Source organism: Camelus bactrianus, chromosome X, assembly GCF_048773025.1.
Source record: "Camelus bactrianus isolate YW-2024 breed Bactrian camel chromosome X, ASM4877302v1, whole genome shotgun sequence".
Classification (NCBI taxonomy): Eukaryota; Metazoa; Chordata; class Mammalia; order Artiodactyla; family Camelidae; genus Camelus; species Camelus bactrianus.
In genome coordinates this window covers 115,098,959-115,124,971 of record NC_133575.1, presented here as the reverse complement: position 1 = coordinate 115,124,971, position 26,013 = coordinate 115,098,959, and the positions used below count along the sequence as shown (strand labels likewise).

The window sequence follows — 26,013 nt, the reverse complement described above, 5'->3', positions numbered from 1 at the left end:
TAGCACCAATTAGATAATCTGTCATGTGGGCCCTCTCCATCCCTCAAAGGAAGAAGAGGCAACTTATAGGATAAAACCCTTGATATTATCTTTCCTCCCCAAAAGATATCCTGACCTAAAAATAATCCTTTCTTTTCTTTTGCTAATAGCTCCCTTGCCCCACCCTTCCTCCTATACAAACCTTCCATTCTGTACAACCCCTGTGAATGCCCTTCTGGATCCTAGATGGGATGGTGCCCAATTCACGAACCACCTAATAAAACCAATTAGATCTTCAAACTTGCTCAGTTAAATTTTATTTTTAACAGTTCAAACAAGAAAAAAATTGTTTTATTTTTCTTAATAAATACTATCGATCTCTGAGGTGTCACTTTTTCTACAGAGAAAGTTTTTCTGCACCATATCTATAAAGTAAATCATCTGGACCCTCATCAGAATGAAGTTTGCTGAAAACTGCAAGGTTTCAATGCCTCTTTTTGACAGTGGTGAGCAAAGCAAGCTTTTTTTTTTTTTCCCCCAAAGGCCAAGGTGTATGAGTGAATGTTCTTAAGTTTTAAACCAACTGCAATTACAGAAAATGCGTTCAGGCCAAATTGAATTTTGTTTCTTGTAATTAGAGAAACTCTCGATTCTCTGGCTCATTAACAATTCATTTCTATCAAAATTAGAATTTTGATGCCCAAGGTGAGAATGTAGCTTCGTGGTGCACTCAGGTCTAAATACTAGCTTACTTTTCACCAAATAAGTAGAAGTTGAGAGAGAAAGAGAAAGTAGTAGAGAGGGAGAAAATATGAATGAATAAAAACCTTGCTTTTAATACTAAGATTATGTTTTAAGCCTTAATTTCATAACTTGAAGCTGAGCAGGATCCTGCAGGGCCTTCCCAGGTACAAAAGTCTGTCTGTGTCCCCACCTGCCATTTCTTATTTGTAGAATAAGGCTTTCATCTCCTAGGTCCTCCCTGAATTCCAAAGAGCAGACTCAAGCAGTTACCAATTAGGGAAGGGAGGAAATGCAGAAACAAAGGAAGAGTAGTAAAGCAAGAAAAGTAATGATAGCCTAAGCAACAGTTCAGCTATAAAACATAGTTCTACTCCTCAAGGGATATGCATAAGAATCTGATGCATGCCTTTGAGTCATTCTGCAGAGACTAAGACCCTCTACACAGGAGGAGGATGGCAACTACATGCTGACCACAAGAACACAGAACCCAGATTGGTTGGAATCAGAAGGTTGATGGTCAAGATTCCCAAAACATCACCCTGTTACCTCACCACCAACCATGAGCTGCAACCCTCACCCCAAAGGGTGCCTTTAAAAACCCTTCCCTGAAAGCCATCAGGGACTTTTTGTCTTTTGAACATGAGCTGCCCTTTCACCTTGCTTGGTGCCCTGCAATAAATGCTGTACTTTCCTTCACCATATATATTTTGGTATCAAAATAATATTTAGAAAGTATTGATTTAAATAGCATGCACAACTAGTTAATGAGCTCATTCAGTCATCTGTGTGGATGATTGGGCTATAAACTGTCTAATATGTGTTTCTCACTGGTTTGACTTTCAGCATCAAGTAACTTAGACATAAACAGAGTTACTTATAAATTTAACCATACATCATTTAAAAATAAAATTCCAAAAATATTATTATTTACCTTTTAATTTTTTTCTTTGACTAAATTTATAAGTCACTTTAGTCTAACAGAGTAAGTGTTGGTATTTCTTCAAGGTTGTTTTCACTTCCTGTTTGTTCTTTATATTATCTTCATTGCAGACCATATTTTGCCCCTTGGCTTCAACTAGAGGTGACTCCAACATCTTTATCCCAAGACCTCTCCCTGACCCATCGACCCATCGACCCATATATCCAACTGCCTTTAGGACATGCAGTCTAGATATATAACAGATACCTCAACTCTACATGCTCCAGTTGGACTCCTCTGACTCCACCTCCTCCACTTCCCCCTCCTCCTGCTCCTCCTTCAGTGTCTCCTATCTTGGTGAATATTTCCACCCTCCACCCAGTCACCCAAGACAGAAAACCACAAGTTATCTCTGACTTTTCCCTTTTTCTCAACTCTTCTCTATTTTGTATAAAAGTTTGTTACTTTCTGTCTACCTTTTCTATCTGGTGAATTTCTTGAAGGCAGTGTGCATCTTTTGAAGCTCTTATATCCCCAGCACCCACCATGATGAAGAGCACTTTATTTTCATGAATATCTGCTGAGTGCATAAAGGAATAAACAAACTGACCAGTCAATTCATTAAAATATTTACATGTCCCTCACCCCAGGCGTGCTTAGCTTGACACAATTATTTTCCAAGGACCAGCTGAGGCTTCCATCTGTTCCTTACAAGCAATTAAATGACTCCATATTGACTTCTGAATAGTAAATATCTTTATACCTGATAAACAGCATGTGAATGAACATCCATCTAATATGGTAGCCACTAACTACATGTGGCTAAATTAAAATTAAAATTCAGTAAAATTTAAAATTTAGTTCTTCAGTCACAGAAGCCACATTTCAGTACTCAGCAGCTACATATGGCTAGTGGCTATTGTATTAAACAGAACAGATTAAAAAACATTTTTGAAAAATTATGCTGTACACTAGAATTTGACACAACATTGTAAAATGATTATAAATCAATAAAAAACATTAAAAACAAAACAAGAAAAGCAAGAAAAAATAAATAAACCTAATTACCTCCCCCAAAATAAAAATTAAAAATTTTTAATTGTGAAAAAACAAATAATAAATTTTAAAAGCTCTTTAAAAAATAAATAAATAAATAAATAAATAAATAAATAAATAAATAAATAAATAAATAATAAAAAACATTTCTGTCGTCACAGAAGGTTGTATCCAACAGCACGGCATCAAAAGATGCAGTGGGTGTTTACTGGATAAGACACTAATTTTGACAATAAAACATTGTGAGGCAATTAAGTTTTGCTCTAAATCCACTGGCTTGAATATAAAAAAATAGAAAATAAAGAAAAGCAGTTTTCCAAATTCTTCCATGAATTAACATTTCATGCTTCTCTATATGTTAATATAGATGGCAAATGTGTGACTCAAAATCAGAATGTCCAAGTAACAAATAAACACATACATACTTAAGGAAAAGCATTAAAGACTGTTCCATAACTAACCAATCTATGCATGAATAAAATGAATTCAGGCTCAGGATATGAAGTGTAACAGAGGGTTTGCAGTCTCCTCCATTACTGCTCTTTGGTTATGAACAGATACAAACAGAACTTTCCTTTTCCAAATTGCATCAGTTACTTTCAAAAAGAAAGAAAACAATCGAAGAACACTTTCCTAGCTGTATTTACATGAAAAGAAAACTTTCTAATTTTACAAAGAAAAGTACTTCTGTCCCATTATGTAAATATCAAAATGTTACTCTTAAATTGGGCCCTTAATGTTTTTCACTCACTCTCCATTTTAAATCTTTTCCCAAGGTTTGATATTCATTGGTAAAGTAATCAACACTGCTGAATTACTTTAATGGAAGGTTGTTCTTGGCTCAAAGACCATCTACTTCTACTTGCTATATAAATGAAACTGTAAATATGAAAAAGACATCCAATGAATATTGTCCTTTCATGTGTCAATGCAGTACAAACTAAGGTGTGTTTTGAACAGTTGGGGCAGAGAATCAGGAAACTGATGACAGTAAAAATATAATCCTAAATGTCTTTGCTTGTTTAATTTATAGCTGAGATGATCTAATCTGAAGCGATGGAAGAAAGGAAAACCAGATTTCCCCTCTTGGTTGCAGGTTGTGACCAAAGTTTAAGGAGCTAATTTTTAAGATTGTTCTAACCAAAGCTAGTCCATAGGCTCACAGAGGAAACCCACTATCATCCCTTATCTAAAATGTGAAATCTTGGGTCAAGTTGTAAACATCCTTTTTTTTCCTTCAGGTCTAACTGCATCTCAGCCATCCCTGACAACTGCTTGGTACTAGCATCTCCAGAGCCTACCTCTCCTCAAGAGTCACTTTGCTCTTAAGTGGTTACTTAGGGATCAGGCCTGAAACAGCATCCTATTTTCCCCAGCCCCCACCATTGTGTCCAATATGTCAAAGCTGTCATGGAAGATGGACAGAATTTGGGTCACACATATTTGGGCTCAAACCTCCACTCTGACACTTCCTAGCTGTGAGACCTAATGTAAGTCTGTTAACTTCCCTGAGCTCCAATGTCCTAGTGTTTAAAGTCAGACTCATAATGTGTACCTTGTAGGGATCTTGTAAAGATAAAATAATGTTTGGAAAAAGTGACTGGTAATTGTACAGTCCAACACCATCCTCTCAAACGCCCTCATTAGCCATTCTGCCTTTGATCACTCTATTCCTCTAAGTTTCTTCTCCACTTAAATATATGATTTGGGATGGATAATGCTGTAATTTGCTTTAAAATGGTTCTCTTGTGATTTTAATTCTCTCTCCTAGAAAGTGTGTTCCCCAGAAATGAGTTCTGCATGCACGATCATTTATTCCTTTGGAGCCAAGAAGCAGACCCTCCAGTGTTCACATAAGCAGGCTGGGAATCAAGAGTTGCCATTGATATACATCACCTAGACCAGTACTCAGCTTTGGGCAGGGATGGGGAGAGGAAGAAGGGTGTTTTCTGGCTACAGGGCTCTGCATACAATGCACCCTTGTAAATATCCTCTGAATGAACTTACAAACTAATCCTTCCTAATACAAAATAACTACTCTTTAAATATTCCTTCTCTTTCAATATAGCACCTTTCAGTAAATAAATCATTGGAGAATGTCATCTTAATAGATTTACATTATCCAAAGATGGAGCTAGTTTATTTTAGGAACCTATCCAAAGGAGATGATTTTGATCAGTTCAGAATATCAATAACTTGAAGTGAGTGCTCCGTCATCACCCTCAGTTATCATAAAACAACTTCTATCCAACCCTACTCCCTACCCACTACCAATCTCACCTCTGATGGCAGGGGAGATACCATCACCTATTGAGTTACTACCATGTGGTAGGTATCTTACACATATTATCTTTTTGGATCCTAAAATAACTCAATGACATGTGTTCTGTTATAATTCTCACTTTATAGATGAGGAAAATAAAGCTCCATAAATTGAATAATGAGTAAAGTCTGTTAAAAAAAAAAAAGTAGTAATAATAAACAGAAACCTGAATTAACTAGAGTTCGGAAACCAGAAGGGGGCGCTCTCACACCCTGTGATGACAGCAGAGCCCAGCAGGAAGAGGAACGATTCCTCTTCTTTCCTGGCAAGGACTCAGCCAATGAAAAACCATGGACTATTTGGTTGCTTTAGCTTTCCCCACTTTCATTTCCCCTCTATAAAAGTGTTCTTCCTTTGCTGTGCAGGTACTTGTAAGTGGTTCATCATGGTTGTAGACCTCGAATTGCAATTCTCTGCTAATCCCGAATAAACCCATCTTCGCTGGAGAAATATCTACTTGTTTCAGGTCAACAGTTTGCTTGCCCTGGCAGGGACCAGAGAATACTCCTGGCAATGATAGCTCCATCACAAGTGAGCAAACAGGTGTGGTACCCACACTGTGCCCATTGTTGCTCACTGCTTTTCTCATCAACCCATCTTTCTCCTGGACCTGGGCTCACACCCACTTTTCATGTGAAGCTCTCCAGGCTTTATTCAGGATCTATTTTAAGGTTTCATTTTTTTTCTGAAAAAGACCTTGTTCTGTATGTGAGTATTTGTTTGGCACTTTGGTCTGATCTCGAGATCAGATTGCTTCAATCAAAGCTGGCTGAGAATGCCTTTGGCCCAATTCCATTGGGAAGGAGCTGTTTCAAACGAAATTGTGCTGGTTCAGCCTTCAGCCTATTCCTTTGAAAAGACTGCCTTCTGGAGATTGGTTTGAAAAGTGGGGGAGGGAGGGCTTCAGCCTGGCTCCTCCAAGATCACGCTGCTTCCTTAAGATTGGCTGGGATTGGCTTGCAAGCCATTTGAACTCAGCCATTTGTGTTGTAAGCTGTTTAAGCTGCTTAATCAATTTGAAAATTGTTCTTTAGAGTAAAAACCTCTAGGAAATGGGTCCCAGTTATCTAAGTATTTTGAGGGCACCCCTCATCCCCCTCCTACAGGGACTCCAGCCCATTTTATGTTGAAAAACTCTTAGTGTTTCTTCATTCACATTTCTAACTAAATGGACTGATCTGACCAATGACCATTATGGGGAACTTTTGAAATCCCCAAACTTAATTTCCTTAAAATTGAATTGGACTACAATAGCTCAAAAATTTTCCAGAACTGAGTGGAATTCCAATTTTGATTGCTATTTTGAAGTTTCCCAATGTTATCAGGAGTCTAAAATTGCCCCTCTGCAAAATGAAATTTTAAGATTAACTGAGGCAAACAGAGGATTAAAGACAGATAAAATGGCTCCTGAAGCCTCAGACTCTTCTTCCTTGGCTTCTTTGTCTTAGGTTCTGCTTTGGCACCATCTTGTCTCTCTCCTTTGCCTCCTCAAGGCCAAAGCCTCCAGAGCCATCTTCCTCCTTCCCTCCTACTCCATCTATGCCTCCTTCATAGCTTCAAATCTCTCCCTTAGCAATTCTCCCACCAAAATTTCCCTTTTCTCTGAAACTCTCCCCACTCCCTTTTCCTCTGAACTTACCAGGACCTCTCTCTTTTAAATTAAGCCCTCTGAGGATCCAAAGGCTAAACCATTAATTTCTCATATTCCTTGGAGTAAAACTGAACTGAGAGCCACAGTCAAAGATTTCCCCAAAGTAAACAAAGATCCTCACATATTTGCTGAGGAATTTAATAGAGTCATTCAAACTTAGCAACCTGATTTCTCTGGCTTACATCAACTAGAGAATATACTTGTTGGTGATAGTCAGCCCCAGCATTGGGTGAAAAGCACTAATTGGGAAAATCCTGAAAGGTCTCTAGAATTAGAACTGGGAGTCCAGCCCATTAACTTGTTATATGTTCAGGCTCAGTCAATCCCTAGGCAACTTCATCCAGCAATTCCTATGGCTTTTCCAAAGCCTGTTTATTGAAACAAAATTCAGGCTTGCACACAAAAACATGATGAACCTGTTCATGAATATTACAATTGATTTCAGATTATTTAAAAAAAATCTGGCCTTCCTTCAGATGTTGATTCCAGCTGGGTAGCTTTTAATTGTATGTTTATTAGTAGACTGTACCAGGACCTTTATTTCTAGTGAAAAAGGACTAGATGGGATGGGGAACTATGTCCCCTCCAGATTTAGTTAATCTGGCAAACTAGCTCTGGCTCTCTAGATGAATCACCTCCAAGGAAGACCATCAAAATTCTTAATCTTCAACCCCAGAAAATGAAGGCCCCTAAACAAAACCAAAACTCCCCTAGTTTCTGCTATTATTGCAAAGGGCCAGGGCATTGGAAAAGAGATTGTTACAAATTTAAGCATTTTAGGTGGCTTCAGCTCTCTAACTAGCCTTTCCAATGCCCTCCTAACCCCCCAGTGATGGGCTCCAAAGAACTACAGGGGGTCCTCCCATTCCTATTAAGAGGGAGGACTTCTAATCATCTTTGAAGAATATTTCTCCAGATTTGGAGTTAATCTCTTCCAGTTCTGATTGACACTGGAGCCACAATTTCAGTGTTCAACCCTACTGCTATAAAACAGCCCCTGCCTCAGATTACTAAAACACCTCAAATAGTGGGGATCTCTAATGAACCTCAAGAGGTTCCTGTCACTGAACCTATTCCCTTTTGTTTAGGCCCTTTGAGAGACACACACCCTTTTCTCATTAGTTCCTCTGCCCTGTCCATTTATTAGGCTGAGACTTCTTAGAGAAGTATCATGCTAGAACTTCTTTCTCCTAAAAGGGGGAAACCATTCTAGAAATTGACAGTGGTCATCAAAGTAACCCACCAGGTGAATTAAATGACCCTTTGGCATCTTTTATTTTTCCATCTCTGTTGATGTTAGAGCAGATTCTGGAAACACTCACTGATCATTTATCCCTGTTGAATCAGCTACCACTTTTTTATGAGCAAAATCTCCAACTGATGTTGGCAAAATTTGCATCACACTTCCCAACAAAATGAAAATAGACCCTTCAAAACTTCTTCCCAGAATTAACCAAAACCTTATAAGAAACCCTTCAAAGCATAAAGCCTGTAATAGAAGATTACAAGGCTCGAGGTCTCATTATCCCTTGTACTGGCCCTTGTAATACTTCCATTTTACCAATGAGGAAACCTAAGGGCTGAGACTGGAGTTTTGTCCAGGACCTCTGAGCAATGAGTAACACTGTTATCCCTCTACATCCTGTTGTTCCTAACCCTCCTATGTTACTAACATCCATTCCCACCAAAAGTAAATTCTTTACTATAATTGATTTATGCAGTGTATTCCTTAGTGTTCCACTTGATGAAGCTAGCCAATACCTTTTTGTCTTCACTTGGGAAGAAAAGCAATTCACCTGGATAGTAATACCTCAGGGTTTTACTGAGTCCTCTGCATTTCTCAAATCCTGAAGGCTGATCTGAATGACATAAAGTTCCCTAGAGGTTCTATTGTGTTCAAATATGTGGATGATTTGTTTCTTTGTTCTCCTTCTCAAGCCTCCTCACAGGAAGGCAACATTCTATTTGCTAATGCTTTTAACTTTAAAGAGACATAAGTCACCAAAGAAAAACTGCAGTTTGCCCAAACCCAGGTTTGATATTCAAGACATCTGATATCACAACAAGGGCTACATCTAGCTTCCCCAAACACAAAACTAAGCACCAACTGTGAGGTTTTCACAGGCTAGTTGGTTATTGCCAAAACTGAATTCCAAATTTCTCTCTTATGGCCAAATCTCTGGATGTTTCACTAAACAATAACAACCCTGACACAATTTTATTGGATGAACTGTATGGCACAGCTTTCAAAGCCTTACAATTTGATGAACCCATCTGCCCCTGGGCATCCCAATGATCAGATTCCTTTTTTCCCTTATTGTATATGAAAAGGAAGGGAATGCTCTTGGGGAACTCACCCCAAAACACAGGATGACCATTAACCCACAGGGTATTATAGCCAGCAACTGGACCCTGTGTCACAGGGATACCCCATTGCCTTAGAGTTCATCACCACCATTGCCCTTTTGGTTAAATTCATTGAGAAATCATTGGGGGATCCCCTTTAAACATTTTTGTTACCTCATGAACCAGAAGCTCTTCTGAATTCTCATCATATTCAACATTCCTCAGCAAGGCACCTTACCTCCTATGAAGTCCTTCTGTTAACTGCTCCTCACATTTACATTGTAATACCCTTAACCCAACTTGTCTTCTCTCCTCCATCACTGACAAAGTCCCTCATGCCAGCTTAACCCTGACAGACCACCTCCTGACCCCTGGTAATGATCTACAGAAAATTCTTTTGGGTAATTTTGACTTCTCACGGTTCAGTAATGGCTTTTATTTAAAAGGTGACAATGGCAAGTATTGTGCTGGGTATGCTATTGCAACGCCCTTTGATGTTGCTGAGGCAGCATCTTTACCTATGTCTACTTTGATCCAACAGGCTGAATTGTGTGCTCTTACATGGGCATGTACTTTAGCCAAGAACAAAATTGCCAATATTTGTACTGACAGTAGATATGCTTTCAGAGTAGCTCACAATTTGGAATACTGTGGAAGAAAAATGGCTTCCTTACTTTCAGTGGAAATAAAAATTTAAATGGCCTGTATATTCAGGAATTATTGAACATGATGATTTAACCTACCACTTTAGCTATTATTAAGATTCTGGGGCATTCTAAACTTGACTCTCTGGAAACTAAGAGAAATCACCTCACTGACAATTCTTCAAGGAATACTGCCCTTCAAGGAACCAACAGCAGCCAAACCTCTGTCATGGTCCAAAGGGATATTTCCCCAAATGATAATTTAGAAAAACTGGCTAGAGAAGCCGAACAATTGGCCTCAGAAAAGAAAAGACAAGATTGGAAATTCAACAATTGTCGGTTTGATAAAAAAAAAATGAAGTTGTGGTTTGGACCATATAACAATCCAGTCCTACTGGAGACTCAAAAATCCCCACTCCTCACCACTGTACATGGATTAAACCATTGGCCTAACAACAATGATAAGTCTTGAAGAACCAGTATGGGTGGGGAAACATCAGTAAGGCCAGGAAAAGTGCCTACAACTCACTTGTCCCACTTGTTCTAAGTACAACCCAGGGAATTCTGTTCATACTGCTCCTGGGCATTTTTAATTGCCTAATGGACAATTTGAAGTCCTACAAATGGATTTCATACAACTTCCTCCATCTGATGGATATAAATATGTTTTAGTCATGCTCTGTATTTTTTTACACTGGACTGAGGCCTTCCTTTGAAGACAGGCTACTCCATTCTCAGTGGCTTAACTTATCTTGGAAAAGATTATCCCTACCTAGGGAACTCCTCTTGAACTTCATAGTGATCAAGGAACCCATTTTACTGGCCAGGTGCTTTACAAGCTGTGCTGTTTGGCTGGTATTACACTTTCACTGTGCTTACCAGCTCAAGCCTCTGGTTTAGCTGAATGCACTAACAACATTATCAAAATTCAATTCTCAAAACTTGTAGAAGCCCTCTGAATACCTTTGCCAAAAGCACTGCCATTAGTCCTTCTAATTCACAGATCCACCCTTTCTGGAACTCAAACTGTCACCCTTTGAGATAGTCACAGGACACCCAATGCACTTGGCTCCTGCTTCTTTTAAGTCACAACTGATAAAAGGAGAGATAATCCAAAACTGCAAAGGCCTAGTTGCTTCTATTAAAAATAAACATGTTTTGTTCAAGCAATCTTTTCACACTGTGCACTTGGGGGATGAAGACCTTAAACATTACATTTTGCAAACTGGAGGTTTCATCTATTAGAAGAGTCACCTCCAGAAGAACTTTCTCCAACTTTGCTGGAAAGGCCTCTATCAAGTATTGCTAACCAACCCTTGTGCCACCAAACTGAAAGGAACAGACCCTTGAATTCACATGACACTCCTAAAGAAAGACCAGACCCTGACTGGGCCTGCACGTCATCTGGTGATTTCCCAGAACTGAAGCAGATGACGTCTGATGAGACAGCTTTCCCAAGATATCCAGACCAGGCTCATTGGGAAGTCTGCTGCCAAACCTTTGATGATGGCATAAGGCTTTGGATGATCTCCAAATTGACCATTTGGCCGGAAACTTTCCAAGAATTTGTTTTTGGTGAATTCACCGGGACCTGGCCATGACTTCTCTCAAATGAAAGACTATGAATAAACGACATCTTGCAATTTGAAAAACACAAGTAAGTGAAAGATTTCTTTCCTTCCATGACTGTGGTATCCAGTGGAAAACTCAGAGTCCCATCAAAGAATCCCCAGTCTATTCTCATTTGGGAAAGCTCCTGATGAATCTGAAATTGTTAAAGATTAGTTTCCTGCTTACAAAGAGATAACAAATCCACCCACTTTTTTTAAAAAAAATTAGCATTTGAATATAGAAACACTTTCTGAGTGGCTGCTTCTAGAAATATTTTTTTGGATTGAATGCCATTTTCAGTCTCAAAAATTTTTCTGTCTTTCTTTTTATTGATGGGAGGAGCGAAATATGCTATTTCATTCAGATATCTTGGATGGAAGGAGTTTGTTATTTGAATCTACCAGTCTTCTCCAATAGAGACATTTATACCATTGACTATCCTATATTAAAGGCTCTGGTAATTTTTACGTTTGAGTTCTGACAAAAAGAATATGTATTTTCTGACCTATCATACCAGAGTCAAAAAGGATAGAGTAGGGAAATATTTGGGTTGTGTGTTTGAGTGTGTGTGTGTGTGAATACATGCATGCAAGGGTTGGGAGATAGGCAGAAAGTGAAATAAGGTGGCTTGGGAAATACTTGGCTTTTCTCTTGGATTCCCTACTCTGACCACCACATCCTTCACTGTTCCCTGGCCAAAATGCAAAGAAGATCAAGGCCCATGTATGGATGATGTAGGGTCTGTAAGCCAAATGTACTTTACCAATAGCATCTCCCATTCTTTCTGCTCAAGCCATGGACATAGATTCTTGTGGCTTTTATAATCATATTGTTTGTGTGAGCTGATACATAGCTGATAAACAACTGATATATCTGAAGCTAATATATCTAAACTGACATATAATTGAATTTACATAGAATAGCTCAGATGATTTTACATACTAGAATATGAAGATTTAAAACAAAATGTTAAAATATGGGGTCCCTTTTAAAATTATCTGGTAGGTAATTACTTTTATCACATAGCTAAGAAAATTCAGTCTCTGTCTTAGTTATGTTAACAGACTTGCTTCCAACCACTACTCATACACAACTAAAAGGAACAAAACTCAATGCTTCAACCCTCATATATTTCAGTGTTTTACAAAGGCTGGAGTCCAAATGGTAAAATTTTCACCAAAGGCTTACTGCATCTATTTCATAGAAAACATCACTCTCTAAAGGGCCAGTTTGAACTTCTCTAATGTGCTTTTTTTGGTTACACAAGTTTTCCACAAACACATCAAAAGCGGAAAAACATCTAATGGCACTCTATGGTATTTCCTCACCAGAATGGAAAAAAAAAGAAATACACAATATTCATAATACCTTGAAAGTACATACAAATCATCAACATGGTAAAAATCCTAGTCTGATGACCCCCAGTACCTCAAGGGGCAAGTTGTCTATGGTGAGCGGTGCCCTGATGTCAAAGAACAAAAAGAAAGCAGACAAACACCAAGTAAACAAAAACTCTATTTCTTTAAAAATATGGTAGGTCATACACAAAATGTTATGATAATTCACAGAGAAAAAAATGTGACAATGAGTGTGTATATGTCCATGAATGACTGAAAAATTGTGCTGAACACTGGAATTTGACACAACATTGTAAAATGATTATAAATCAATAAAAAATGTTAAAAAAATATATGGTAGGTCATCAACCAAAATAATGTTTTTCAAGGTTTTATCATCTTGAAAAGAATACTGCTGTTATTGGCCTCTTCTGAAACAGTATATAAATATTAAGCAAATAAGAAGGCACCGTTAGAATCTGATTAGTGTTCTGTGGTCTGCCCCTTTTTCAAATGTAGAGAAGGCAACATATAGTGTTGGTTGGTGAGTCACTGGAACATGCCTGGAACCCAGCCTGGAAGCCAGCTGCTAACACTAAAGACATTCATAAGCAGAATGAATGTCAAGGCTACAGAGTTCTCCATCATATATTTGTGGAAAATTCATTCCAGGAGAAATTCATAAATCAGACTAGAGACCATACTAAGACCAGCACTGTGTGGTAAGATATAAAGAGGGTTTGCTCTGTTCCCACTAACTAATAAGCCTTTTAGACCAAGCCTTCCAGCAGAGGACAGAGCGTTCTATGGGGATGCATCTCCTACTCCAAAAGAACAAAGTATTTGAAGGACTAGGACTGACAGCTCAGTCCTAGTTTTTACAGTTCACCTGCTACCGTATTTACTTGCAGATGTCATTATTTTCATAATATCACATATTTGATCATCAAAATATTAATCTATTATCAAATATTTCCTTCAGTATGAAATGGTCTAAGAACATTTTTATAAATTAAAATTCAGCACTGTTCGGTCAAAATGATTTCCTTGACACAGCACTTCAGAGGCTCCAGAGGGCCTGGTCTGGGTATATATGTTCATGATAAGGTTTTGCCAAACAGCCCATGTTTTATTTGGCATCTCAATCTTCCTACTTTAAAATTCACCGTCTCAATCATTTTTCGAAGGTGACATTCTGTGTTTCTTCTGTCACTTTTATATGACTATTATTGAGCCAGTTGTAGAAATAAAGCAACAGAAATCAGTCAAGTCCAAGCATATGTTAAAAGAAAAAAACTTTCTTGTGTCTTTGTTGCTTATGAAAGCACTGATGGCCTAAATGTTGGTTGTATAGATACGACATATGACTTTATTATTTTATTTTTTTGATGGGGGTAGATAATTAGGTTATCTATTTATTTATTTACTTAGGTTCATTTTCATATTCTTTTTTTAATTGAAGTATAGTCAGTTTATAATGTTGTGTCAATTTCTGGAGTACAGTATAATAGTTTTGTCATATATATATATATATATATATATATATATATATATATAATATACACACGCATATATACATTTTCACATTCTTTTTAATTATAGTTTACTACAAGATATTGAATACAGTTCCCTGTGCTGTACAGTATAAATTTCTTGTTTATTTATTTTGTATATAGTAGTTAGTATCTGCAAATTAGATTTTTTTTAATGGAGGTACTGGGGATTGAACCCAGGACCTCATGCATGCTAAGCAGGCACTCTACCACTGAGTCATACCCTTCCCCCCTGAGATATGACTTTAAATTGGGCCTTCTTTTCCTTTTACATTCTGCAAATCAGTCCCCTTAGCTTCTAGTGGCAAGGTGGACACACAGCTAATCACACACTTGTATCCTAGAAATCACAAAGTGAGTTAATTGAATAAGACAAGCTACTCTCTGAACTGAGGGAGACACAAGCTGAATGCAATTTGGATACCTCCTTCTTAGAGCTTTTGATTCTCTAGAAGAAGAGCTACGTCAGTCCCTGTGATCTCAAGACAAAGTGAACAGTGTCACTAGGAAAGCAGAGAGGGGAGAGTTCTTCCCAATCCAGGTGCCCAGGCGGTAGGAAGGACTTCAGAGAGGAGGAGGAATGACCTGGTTCCTGAATGGGAAGGAGGGTTTAAGCACACAATGTATAGATGGAAAAGGCATTTTAGTCCCTGCAGAAAACAAGAACAAAGGCACAGTGAAAGAGGTTAGATGGCACTTACATGGAATTGTGACTTTATTATCATTTTTGTTTTTCTTGTACATCTCTGCACTAGGCAGTAAGTTTCTGATGGCAGGCCCAGAGCTGGACACTGAGAACACAGCCTCATGGAGTTGACAGTGTCATGGGGAATCCAGACCATAAACAAATAGTCCAAAGATAACTATACATTTACAAATAGCAAAAAGCATGACGAAGAAAAAGGGCAGGGTGCCGTGGGAAGAGACCCCAAAATGGACCTAGGGGGGCATTATGAGCCAACCATGTGGCAACACGATAGAAGAGTAGTTCAAGTTGAGGACATAAGCACGTGCACAGGCTCTGTGTTACAAAAGAACTTTGAGAATTCCCAGAAGACAGGAGGCCAATATGCTGCTGGAGAAGGAGAGATAGTGAGTGTGGCACGAAATGAGATTGGAGGATTAGGTAGGCAGGAGAGCAGTATGGCTTACAAATCATACAAAAGGATGTTGGATTTTATTCCAAGAACCAGGGGAAAACACTGAAAGCTTTTGAGCGGAAGAACAAGACCATATTTCAACAAACAGCTTTGGAAGAGAAAGAAAAATACTATATGATATCACTCATATGTGGATCTTTAAAAAAAGAGAGAGAAAAGAAAAAAGAAGACACTAATGAACTTACCTACAAAACAGAAATAGATTCACAGACATAGTAAACAAACTTAGGGTTACTGGGGGGGAAAGGGGTTTGGAGGGATAAATTGGGAATTCAAGATTTGCAAATACTAACTATTATATATAAAATAGATTAAGAAAAGAAATTTCTTCTGTATAGCACAGAGAACTCTATTTAACATCTTATAGTAACCTATAATGAAAAAGAATATGAAGAGGAATATATGTGTATATATAGATATGTACGACTGAAACATTATGCTGTACAGCAGAAATTGACACATTGTAACTGACTAGACTTCAATAAATAAATAAATGAATAAATAAGAGGCAAAGAGAAAGGTATTATGTCAAAAGAGAACAGGAGCATGTCCCACTTCTTCTGATACCTAATACGCAGCCTGCCATCTTCATTAAGCAATGATAAATGAATACCATGAAGAAAAAGTATATTACACTGTTAACTGTCTGAGTAGAACAAGCAGCTGCCAGCATATTTATCCAAAACTATTTTTCATAAATAGGCAAATACTGAGATAATTCATCCCAGATTTTTCTAAACTTTGATATTTATTAAACTTTTTTTTATTAGTGTCGAAACCCGCAGTGATTTCAGGGTCGCTTCACTAAGTTTTGAGTACAAAACTTACTTAGAGCTTTTCAAAAAAATACTAACAATGAAGTTGCTCTTATCAATCGTAAATCTAATAAGACAGTCTAAAGATTTTATGCTTTTAGAGGATCAAAGAAATTTGTCATGTAGCTGAAGATGGAATATGGGTTGGCTAAAGGTCATATAAACACAACGGAATCTAAAAGCCAGAATTCTGAGGCTGCATCTCTTTTTCTATCTTTTGTTTTATGTCTCCCCTTTTCAAGGATCAGAACCTGTACATACCAATAAGACAAATTAAATGGAAACCAAGAGGCTGGCTCCAAATCTAACCACCACAGCAGCATGGGACTAGGCTCATGGGCTATTATTTCCTTGGATGCCAGTCTGCTGGAAAGCCCCAACTCCTCTCCTATCCACAACTCCAGGTGGCGGCATGTGCCTGTCTCTCAGGTGGGTGCTGAGAGCATGGATTTATCTGACTGTCTGTGGCCCCCAAGCTAGGAATTCCATCATGTTCAGACTGGGTCACATCTCCACCACCCAGCAAGGAGGCATGGACAGTTTTCATGGAACAGTTTGGGTCTTAATGGGTGTAGAACCACCTCACAAGGATGGAGGTTTAAAACGTACTGGCTTGAACTATTTACAATAGCCAAGACACGGAAGTAACCTAAATGTCTATTGACAGATGACTGGATAAAGAAGATATGGTATAAATATTACAATGAAATACTACTCAGCCATAAAAAAGAATGAAATAATGTCATTTGCAGCAACATGGATGGACCTAGAGATTATCATACTAAGTGAAGTAAGTCAGACAGAGAAAGACAAATACCATATGATATCACTTATATGTGAAATCTGAAAATGATACAAATGAACTTATTTACAAAACAGAGACACACCCACAGGCATAGAAGACAAACTTATGGTTACCAAAGAAGAAAGGAAGGGGAGGGATAAATTAGGAGTTTGGGATTAGCCAATACAAATTACTACATATAAAATAGATAAACAACAAGGTCCTACTGTATTGCACAGGGAACTATATTCAGTAGCTTGTACTAACCTATAATGGAAAAGAATCTGAAAAAGAATACATATGTATAAATAAAACTGAATCACTATCCTGTACATCTGAAACTAACACAACACTGTATATCAACTATATGTGAATAAAACAATTTAAAAACAAAATACAATAAAATCTTTTTATCTATTCTGCATATGCCTGTCAGTATCTACAAATTCTGAACTCCAGTCTGTCCCTTCCCACCACCGCCCTCTTGGCAACCACAAGTTTGTATTCTATGTCTATGAGTCTGTTTCTGTTTTGTATTTATGTTCTTTTTTTTTTTAATTCCACATATGAGCGATCTCATATGATATTTTTCTTTCTTTTTCTGGCTTGCTTCACTTAGAATGACATTCTCCAGGGACATACATGTTGCTGCAAATGGCGTTATGCTGTCAGATTTTATGGCTGAATAATATTCCATTGTATAAATATACCACCCCTTCTTTATCCAGTCATCTGTTGATGGACATTTAGGCTGTTTCCATGTCTTGGCTATTGTAAATAGTGCTGCTATGAACATTGGGGTGCAGGTGTCTTTTAGAAGTAGGGTTCCTTCTGGGTATATACCCAGGAGCGGGATTCCTCGGTTATATAAGTCTATTCCTAGTCTTTTGAGGAATCTCCGTAGTGTTTTCCACAGTGGCTGCACCAAACTGCATTCCCACCAGCAGTGTAGGAGGGTTCCCTTTTCTCCACAGCCTCTCCAGTATTTGTCATTTGTGGACTTTTGAATGATGGCCATTCTGACTGGTGTGAGGTGATACCTCATTGTATTTTTGATTTGCATTTCTCTGATAATTAGTGATATTGAGCATTTTTTCATGTGCCTAATAATCATTTATATTTCTTCCTTGGACAATTGCTTGTTTAGGTCTTTTGCCCATTTTTGGATTGGGTTGTTTGTTTTTTCTTATTATGTCGTATGAGCTGCTTATATATTCTGGAGATCAAGCCTTTGTCGGTTTCATTTGCAAAAACTTTCTCCCATTCCGTAGGTTGTTGTTTTGTTTTACTTATGGTTTCCTTTGCTGTGCAAAAGCTTGTAAGTTTAATTAGGTCCCATTTGTTTATTCTTGCTTTTATTTCTATTGCTTGGGCAGACTGCCCTGGGAGAATATTTTTGAGATGTATGTCAGATAATGTTTTGCCTATATTTTCTTCTAGGAGGTTTATTGTATCTTGTCTTATGTTTAAGTCTTTGATCCATTTTGAGTTGATTTTTGTGTGTGGTGTAAGGGAGTGTTCTAGCTTCATTGATTTACATGTTGCTGTCCAGTTTTCCCAATACCATTTGCTGAAGGGACTGTCTTTATTCCATTGTATATTCTTGCCTCCTTTGTTGAAGATTAGTTGACCAAAAGTTTGTGGGTTCAATTCTGGGCTCTCTATTCTGTTCTATTGGTCTATATGTTTTTGTACCAATACCATGCTGTCTTTTTTTTAACATTTTTTATTGATTTATAATCATGACTGTAGCTCTATAGTATTGTGTGAAGTCTGGGAGAGTTATTCCTCCAGCCTGTTTCTTTCTCTTCAGTAATGTTTTGGCAATTCTAGGTCTTTGATGGTTCCATATAAATTTTATTATGATTTGTTCTAGTTCTGTGAAATATGTCCTGGGTAATTTGATAGGGATTGCATTAAATCTGTAGATTGCCTTGGGCAGTGTTACCATTTTAACAATATTGAGTCTTCCAATCCAAGAGCATGGGATATCTTTCCATTTCTTTAAGTCTTCTTTAATTTCCTTAATCAGTGTTTTATAGTTCTCCTTGTATAAGTCTTTCACCTCCTTGGTTAGATTTATTCCTAGGTATTTTATTACTTTGGGTGCTATTTTAAAGGGGATTGTTTCTTTACTTTCTTTTTCTGTTGATTCATCATTAGTGTAAAGAAATGCAACTGATTTTTGAACGTTAATCTTGTAACTTGCTACCTCGCTGACTTCTTCAATCAGCTCTAGTAGTTTTTGTGTGGACCTTTTAGGGTTTTCTATATATAGTAACATGTTGTTGGCATATAGTGACACTTTTACTTCTTCTTTTCCAATTTGGATCCCTTTTATTTCTCTCTCTTTTCTGACTGCTGTGGCTAGGACTTCCAAGACTATGTTGAATAAGGGTGGTGATAGTGGGCATCCTTGTCTTGTCCCAGATTTTAGTGGGAAGCCTTTGAGTTTTTCACCATTGAGTACTATGCTGGCTGTAGGTTTCTCATGTATAGCTTTTATGATGTTGAGATATGTTCCCTCTATACCCACTTTGGCGAGAGTTTTTATCATAAATGGGTGTTGAATTTTATCAAATGCTTTTTCTGCATCTGTTGAGATGATCATGTGGTTTTTGTCCTTTCTCTTGTTGATGTGATGTGTTACATTGATTGTTTTGCATATGTTGAATCACCCTTGTGTCCCTGGGATGAACCCCACTTGATCATGATGTGTAATGTTTTTTATGTGCTGTTGGATTCTATTTGCTAATATTTTGGTAAGGATTTGTTTGTTTGTTTATTATTTTTAATGGAGGTACTGGGGATTGAACTCAGGACCTTGCGCATGCTAAGCACATGCTCTACCACTGAGCTATACCCTCACCCTAGTTTTGTGTCTTCTAATCCTCTGTTCCTCTCTGCCCTCCTTTCTTACTAGTTGTCCTCTGCTGAATCTGCACCAGCCACACTGGTTTCTCAAACAGACCCCAATGTGCTCCTGCTTCAGGGACTTGGCATCTGCTCTTCCTTCTGTCTGGACTATTTCCTCCCAAATACACACTGCTTGCTCCTCCATTTCTTTCACGTGTTAACTAAAAAGTCACCTTCTTGTTAAGGCCTTACCTGACAACCCTGTCTATTATGTTAACCACTGGGGACTTCCAATACTGCATCATCTTGTAAACTATAAAAATGTCAACCGCACATGGCAAAATCTAATACAATTTAACCTCCCTCTACAACCTTCGCTATATTTCTTCAATGCTTAATATTTTCCCCTGGTCCTCTTCACCATCTCACCTACTCTGGCTTATTTTTTATTTTTCTTTTCCTCTACTAGAATAGAAGCTCCAGGAAAATAAGGATTTTTGTTCACTGCTGTATCCTCAGAGTCTAGAATAGAAACTCCCACGTAGTAGGTACTAAACATTTGCTGTATGAGTAAGTTTCACTGGGTTGGAGTGACAAGACTATGCAAACTTGATATCTAGTGATAGAGAAACCAAACCAAATGGCATGTGATACAGTTATGTATAGGGTCCTTCTTCAGCTCAAGAGGAGGCAGATACAAAGAATGAAATCAGTACAGAATAGTACAAAGGTTCTGTACAACAAAACCTCACTAATTAAGACCATTGAACATCTCTGCAAAATTCTCCTCATACTTTTATACAAGGTTACTCTTCACTGAAACAAGTTGAAAGGGGAATTAGCCAGGAACATTCTTTTTGGTGCGGTTGCTGACAGGTAGAATCTCCCCGGCGACCAATTCCAGCACCAAAGCAGAGTTTCTGAAGACTGCAAGCAAAGGTAAGAGCTACAAGAACCCTTGGAAAGACTCGCCATTTGATTTTCCACTGTTCTCTATCTTTGTACAGTGTTAGGGCTAATCGGTGTGGTCTCCTTCCCTACTAATTCCTTTCTCCCCCTAAATTTAAAGTGAAATTACAGGGAAAAAGTTGTCTCTCAGTAATGTCCCAATCAAGTACTTCCCAAAGACTATTTGAGTTTTCTGCTTGGAATCCCATGCCAGCCACAGCTCCTGAAACTGCTTCCTAACAGGAACAAGCCCAGGATAATCTCGGTCTCAATTCTAGCTCTACTGCTTAGCCAACTTCATGAGTTTGGGTAAATTATACATCCTCTGTAACTGAACTTTCTCACCTTTACAATGGGTTTAAAATCTACCTTATAGATTTGTCGAGAGGAGGTTATAAAACATGAAATCACATCATGAAGAATAAAGTACAGAATGCACTTACATTAAGATAATGCTTTGTGACAGGGACATGGTGCTGTACACCAGAAACTGACACATTGTAATTAACTGTACTTCAGTAAAAAAAAAAAAAGATAACACTTTGTATATAACACTAAAAGCATAGGCAACAAAAGCAAAAATCATCTAGTGGGACCACCTGAAACTAAAAAGCTTTTGGACAGCAAAAGAAACAATCAACAAATGGAAAAGCAACCTGTGGGAGAAAATATTTGCAATCTGTATATTTGATAAGGGGTTAATATCTAAAATATATAAAGAACTCATACAACTCAATAGTAAAAACAAACAAACAAAAAAACAGGAAACAAATCCAATTTAAAATGTGCAAAAGACCTGAAAAGACATTTTTCCAAAAATACATACAGATGATCAACAGGTATATGAAACAGTGCTCTCCATCACTAATCAGCAAGGAAATGCAAATGCAAATCACAATGAGATAGTACCTGACACCTGTTAGGATGTCTATTCTCAAAAAGAAAAGAGATAACAAATGTTGGTGAGGATGTGAAGAAAAGGGAACCCTGTACAGTGTTGGTGGGAATGTAAATTGGCACAAGCATTGTGGAAAACAGTATGGAAGTTCTCCAAAAACTTAAAAATTGAACTCTCATGTGATCCAGCAATCCCACTTCTGGGTATATACCCAAAGGAAATGAAATCAAGACCTTGAATACATAACTGAACTTCAAAAGAAAAAAAAAAGATGATGCTATGACAGAACTTTGGGCCTTACCTCTACATACATCTAGCCAAACTAACAGAGTAGCTGGGTGCTTCCTCTGTCTCTAGCAGTAGGAAGATAGGAAAGGGGTACACAGTATTCAATTCTGTGCCTGCCCCTCACTAACTCTGAAGTATTCCTTATTTCTTTCTATGTTCTATGGTCCAAGCAAGCAAGACCTACTCCAGTACATCTGTAGCTTTCATGGAAAACCCAGTTGTTGAGTCCCTTTCCTGAAATAAAAGGTTCTCTAGCTTCAAATCTGAAATATGCAAGGACAGGACATCCTACATGGAAACAGACCCTTTCTTCTAAATATATTAAACACCCTTCTTTGTGTTTCTTTCATAAGCACAAAGCTTTCAAGCCTCTTAGCAGGATGCTCCTTGCCTTTCAAAGAACATTTAGCATTACCAACGGAAGTTCCAGAAGCATTCGGGGAGCTCTAGGTCCCTATGCCTTTTGTGCCTGATTATTTTTTTAATCATCTCTGAGGGTATAACATGGGAGCCAGATTATCAATTACTGCTCAGGGTGCCTACAAACTACATGTCTCACAGACCACAACCTCTTGTTGTTATTTGAAAAGATCCTGAGGATAAAGAATGTCTATGAAAAAAAAATCAAGCAATACTGGTGCTGCACTCATCTATAACAATCCTGCATCAAGTTTGTGAGGTGTCATGGCATGGAATGGATTGCCATCTTTTAACATATACATTTTTATTGAAGTCTAGTCAGTTTACAATGTTGTGTCAATTTCTGGTGTACAGCATAATGTTTCAGTCATACTTATACATACATACATTCGTTTTCATATTCTTTTTCACCATAAGTTACAAAAAGATATTGAATATAGTTTCCTGTGCTATACAGTATGAACTTATTGTTTATCTATTTTATATATAGTAGTATCTGCAAATCTGAAACTCTCAATTTATCCCTTCCCACCCCCTTCCCCCCAGCCCCCGACCCCGTAACCATAAGTTTGGTTTGTTTTCTGTGTCTGTGAGTCTGTTTCTGTTTTGTAAATAAGGATTACCATTTTGATAGGCTCAGTCAATCAGTCAGTCCCTGAACAGATGTTCATTTCTGTCTGCTCAATGTCATGCTCTGTGCTAGATGGGGATGAGGCTGACAGGGCTTCCCTGTAGACCTCAGGCTAGTAGACGACCCAGGCCCACCAACGATCCATCACATGAAAGCAGAGGTAGCTGGAGCCAGCACAGTGGCAATCATGCTGGACGAGAGGGGAGGGATATGAGAAGGAAGGCAGGGATGGAATTAAACAAAATTTTCTTCATCAAATCCATCAATTCTTTCCTAAGTGTCACTTTTCTATCTTACTGTCTACATGATCAAACCCGTTGCCTACTTCTTGAAGAAACTGTAGTAATACTTTATGAAAGTATTGAATATATGAAACTATAGTTCATTCATCCAACAATGATAATTTCTTACAATATTAGAAAGGATATGATTTTAAGCCTTAAGAAAACATTTTTCTTATATTGTGTGAAGAGCAGTGGCATGGCTCATTTCTACACCAGAATATTTTTCATACAATTAAGTTTTACTTAAAAATAAAATGCAAGTCTCTTCAGTCTCTGAACTCTCACTCTCTGAATATCTGCTATAATGATCTGCTAATTTACACAAAATTCATTACCCAAACCTACTAAATAAATCTGTTTTAGGTTGCAGACAAGACTATGTTTAAGTCATGCACGCCTAAGTAAAAGCATGTACTTTGCTGCTATTGTATCTCAGATATTCTGATAGAACAGTGTCTAGAGTTTATGTTGTTTAAATGTGTTATGTTTTATAGATATTCTCTCTCCCAGATTAATTAGTAAAAGGTCTTCTAATAAAGCAGAGTAACTAATGAAGGAAATGGGTAAGATGCCCAAGTAAGTGCATGCACTACAATAACAGCTGGGAATGATAAAGCACATTGAGAATTGACTATGTCTGCTAGTCTGTTTCTGTTCTGTAGAAGAGTTAATTAGTGTCCTCTTTTTTCTTTTTTTTTAAGGATTCCACATATGAGTGATATCGTATAGTATTTTTCCTTCTCTTTCTGGCTTACTTCACTTGCAATGACAATCTCCAGGTCCATCCATATTGCTGCAAATGGCATTATTCTATTCTTTTTTATGGCAGAGTAGTATTCCATTGTATAAATAGACCACAGCTTCTTTATCCAGTCATCTGTTACTGGACATTTAGGTTCTTTACATGTCTTGGTTATTGTAAATAGTGTTGCTATGAACACTGGGATGCATGTATCTTTTCAAATTAGGGTTCCCTCCAGATAAGTGCCCAGGAGTGGGATTGCTGGATCATATGGCAAGTCTATTTTTAGTTTTTTAGAAATTGACACATTGTAACTGAATATACTTCAATAAAAAAAAGAATTGCATGGCTCACAGGGAATTATATTCAATATCTTATAATGGCCTATAATGAAAAAGAATGTGAAAAATATATATATTTACATATATAACTGAATCACTCTACTGTACACCAGAAGTTAACAACATTGTAAACTGACTACACTTCAATTTAAAAAAAGAAAAGAAAAGAAAACACCCAATCCCACCACTTCATAATATGAAAAGATACTTAAGGATTCTGAAAGAGTTATTGCTTCTCTTATGAGTTATAAATTGAAGGATGCAAATGGAACTAAAACAACAATTCAATTAATAAAAGGGTTGAATGGCTATTAGTTTTAAGCTTGGCCATGCATGATGTCCTTAACGCCTGTGAATCACAAATACAGTGGTGAATATTTACACCTTGCTGGGTAAAGTGAGTGTGATCATGGCAGGAGCAGACCTATCACGTTCAACACACAATCACAAATGCGGTCTCATGTTAGCAAGAGTTGTAGGACGCCACGCAAAGGGAATGCAAACAGACTGCCACTGTGAGCTCTGTTTTTCATCCCGCTGTTATGTGTGTAGCTTCAGACAGTGGTTCTTAGCCAAACACCTCTGAGCTCTCCTGCCAGGAAGGCAAGATCCTCCCCTGTTCCTTAGATCCAGACACAGATGAACCTCAGACATTTCCTGTTTAACTCATTTCTTCACCAGCTCTTTCTTCCTTACCTCCTCCCACCAGCAAAGAGTAACAGAGACTACAGCTTCCAGCTCCCTCCTCTCACCACCAGACCTCACACAAACGTGCCTTCCATCTTAAGAAACCTCTCAAGAAGTCCTCTTGTTTATTTGATTTTGCTAAGTGTTACTGGCATGGACTGCTCATCCTTAACGTATTATTTTGTTATTTATTTACATATCCATGTACACTGTAACATAGAAGGAAAATGTAATCCGTTCTCAATATTATATACTGAGCAGTGTCAAGTATTATGGTTTACTATGTACAAAATACCTACTAATGAGTTTATCAAATATTAAATAACTAGATAGTATTGCAATTTACATTTTATCGAAATTCTTGGTAGATTGTTAAATAGGTGTATTAAGGAGTTTAGTAATATCAGGCAAGTTGGCATTTTCCTATGGGTTAGGAACGCATTTTTATTTTTCCCATTCAAAATAATGAAATTACTGGCTTTTGTTCTCTGAAAATTTGTTAACAAACAAATGTTCAAGAACAGATTAGATTCACAAAAAGAGGGACACCTGTATAATAGCAGTTACCATAATGCTTATTTGTTCTTCTACTATTTAAAGTGTTTCAAGAAAAAGAAGCAATCAAGTCTATTTGTAAATGTATTGTCTTAATTTGAAAGTCATTAAATGCCTGCAGCAGTTAAGGTTGCTCTATTTGTTGCTTTTAAAAAAAGATAAAAAGCCAATCACTTATATTTATATTCAGTCTAGGAGATTGCTCATCTGTATTCAATTGTGTTTTTTGTTTTCATTTTGATGGAAAAATATTCATAGATGTTATTTCTGTTCTTTCAGTTTTGTCTAATAAAAGTATGCCCTACACCTCCATTACTTAAGTCAACATTAGCCTCTCACCTGTGGTCCAGAGATAGATATTCCTCATCCGAATCTTGAGTCAGCAGGGCATCTTTATTGGACTCCTTTGCAGTGAAAAGTTCCTGCAGAAAAACTGGCATT

General features: G+C 37.6%; 1 protein-coding gene across 1 annotated transcript in view; it reads right to left on the bottom strand.

Annotated features, from left to right (window-relative positions):
* PASD1 (PAS domain containing repressor 1) overlaps window positions 1-26,013 on the bottom strand; it is a 64,926-nt gene that overhangs the window by 19,752 nt on the left and 19,161 nt on the right. The window contains exon 9 of the mRNA XM_074359004.1: window positions 25,912-25,994. Within this exon, the coding sequence (XP_074215105.1) occupies window positions 25,912-25,994 (83 nt within the window). The remainder of the gene's footprint in view (window positions 1-25,911; window positions 25,995-26,013) is intronic.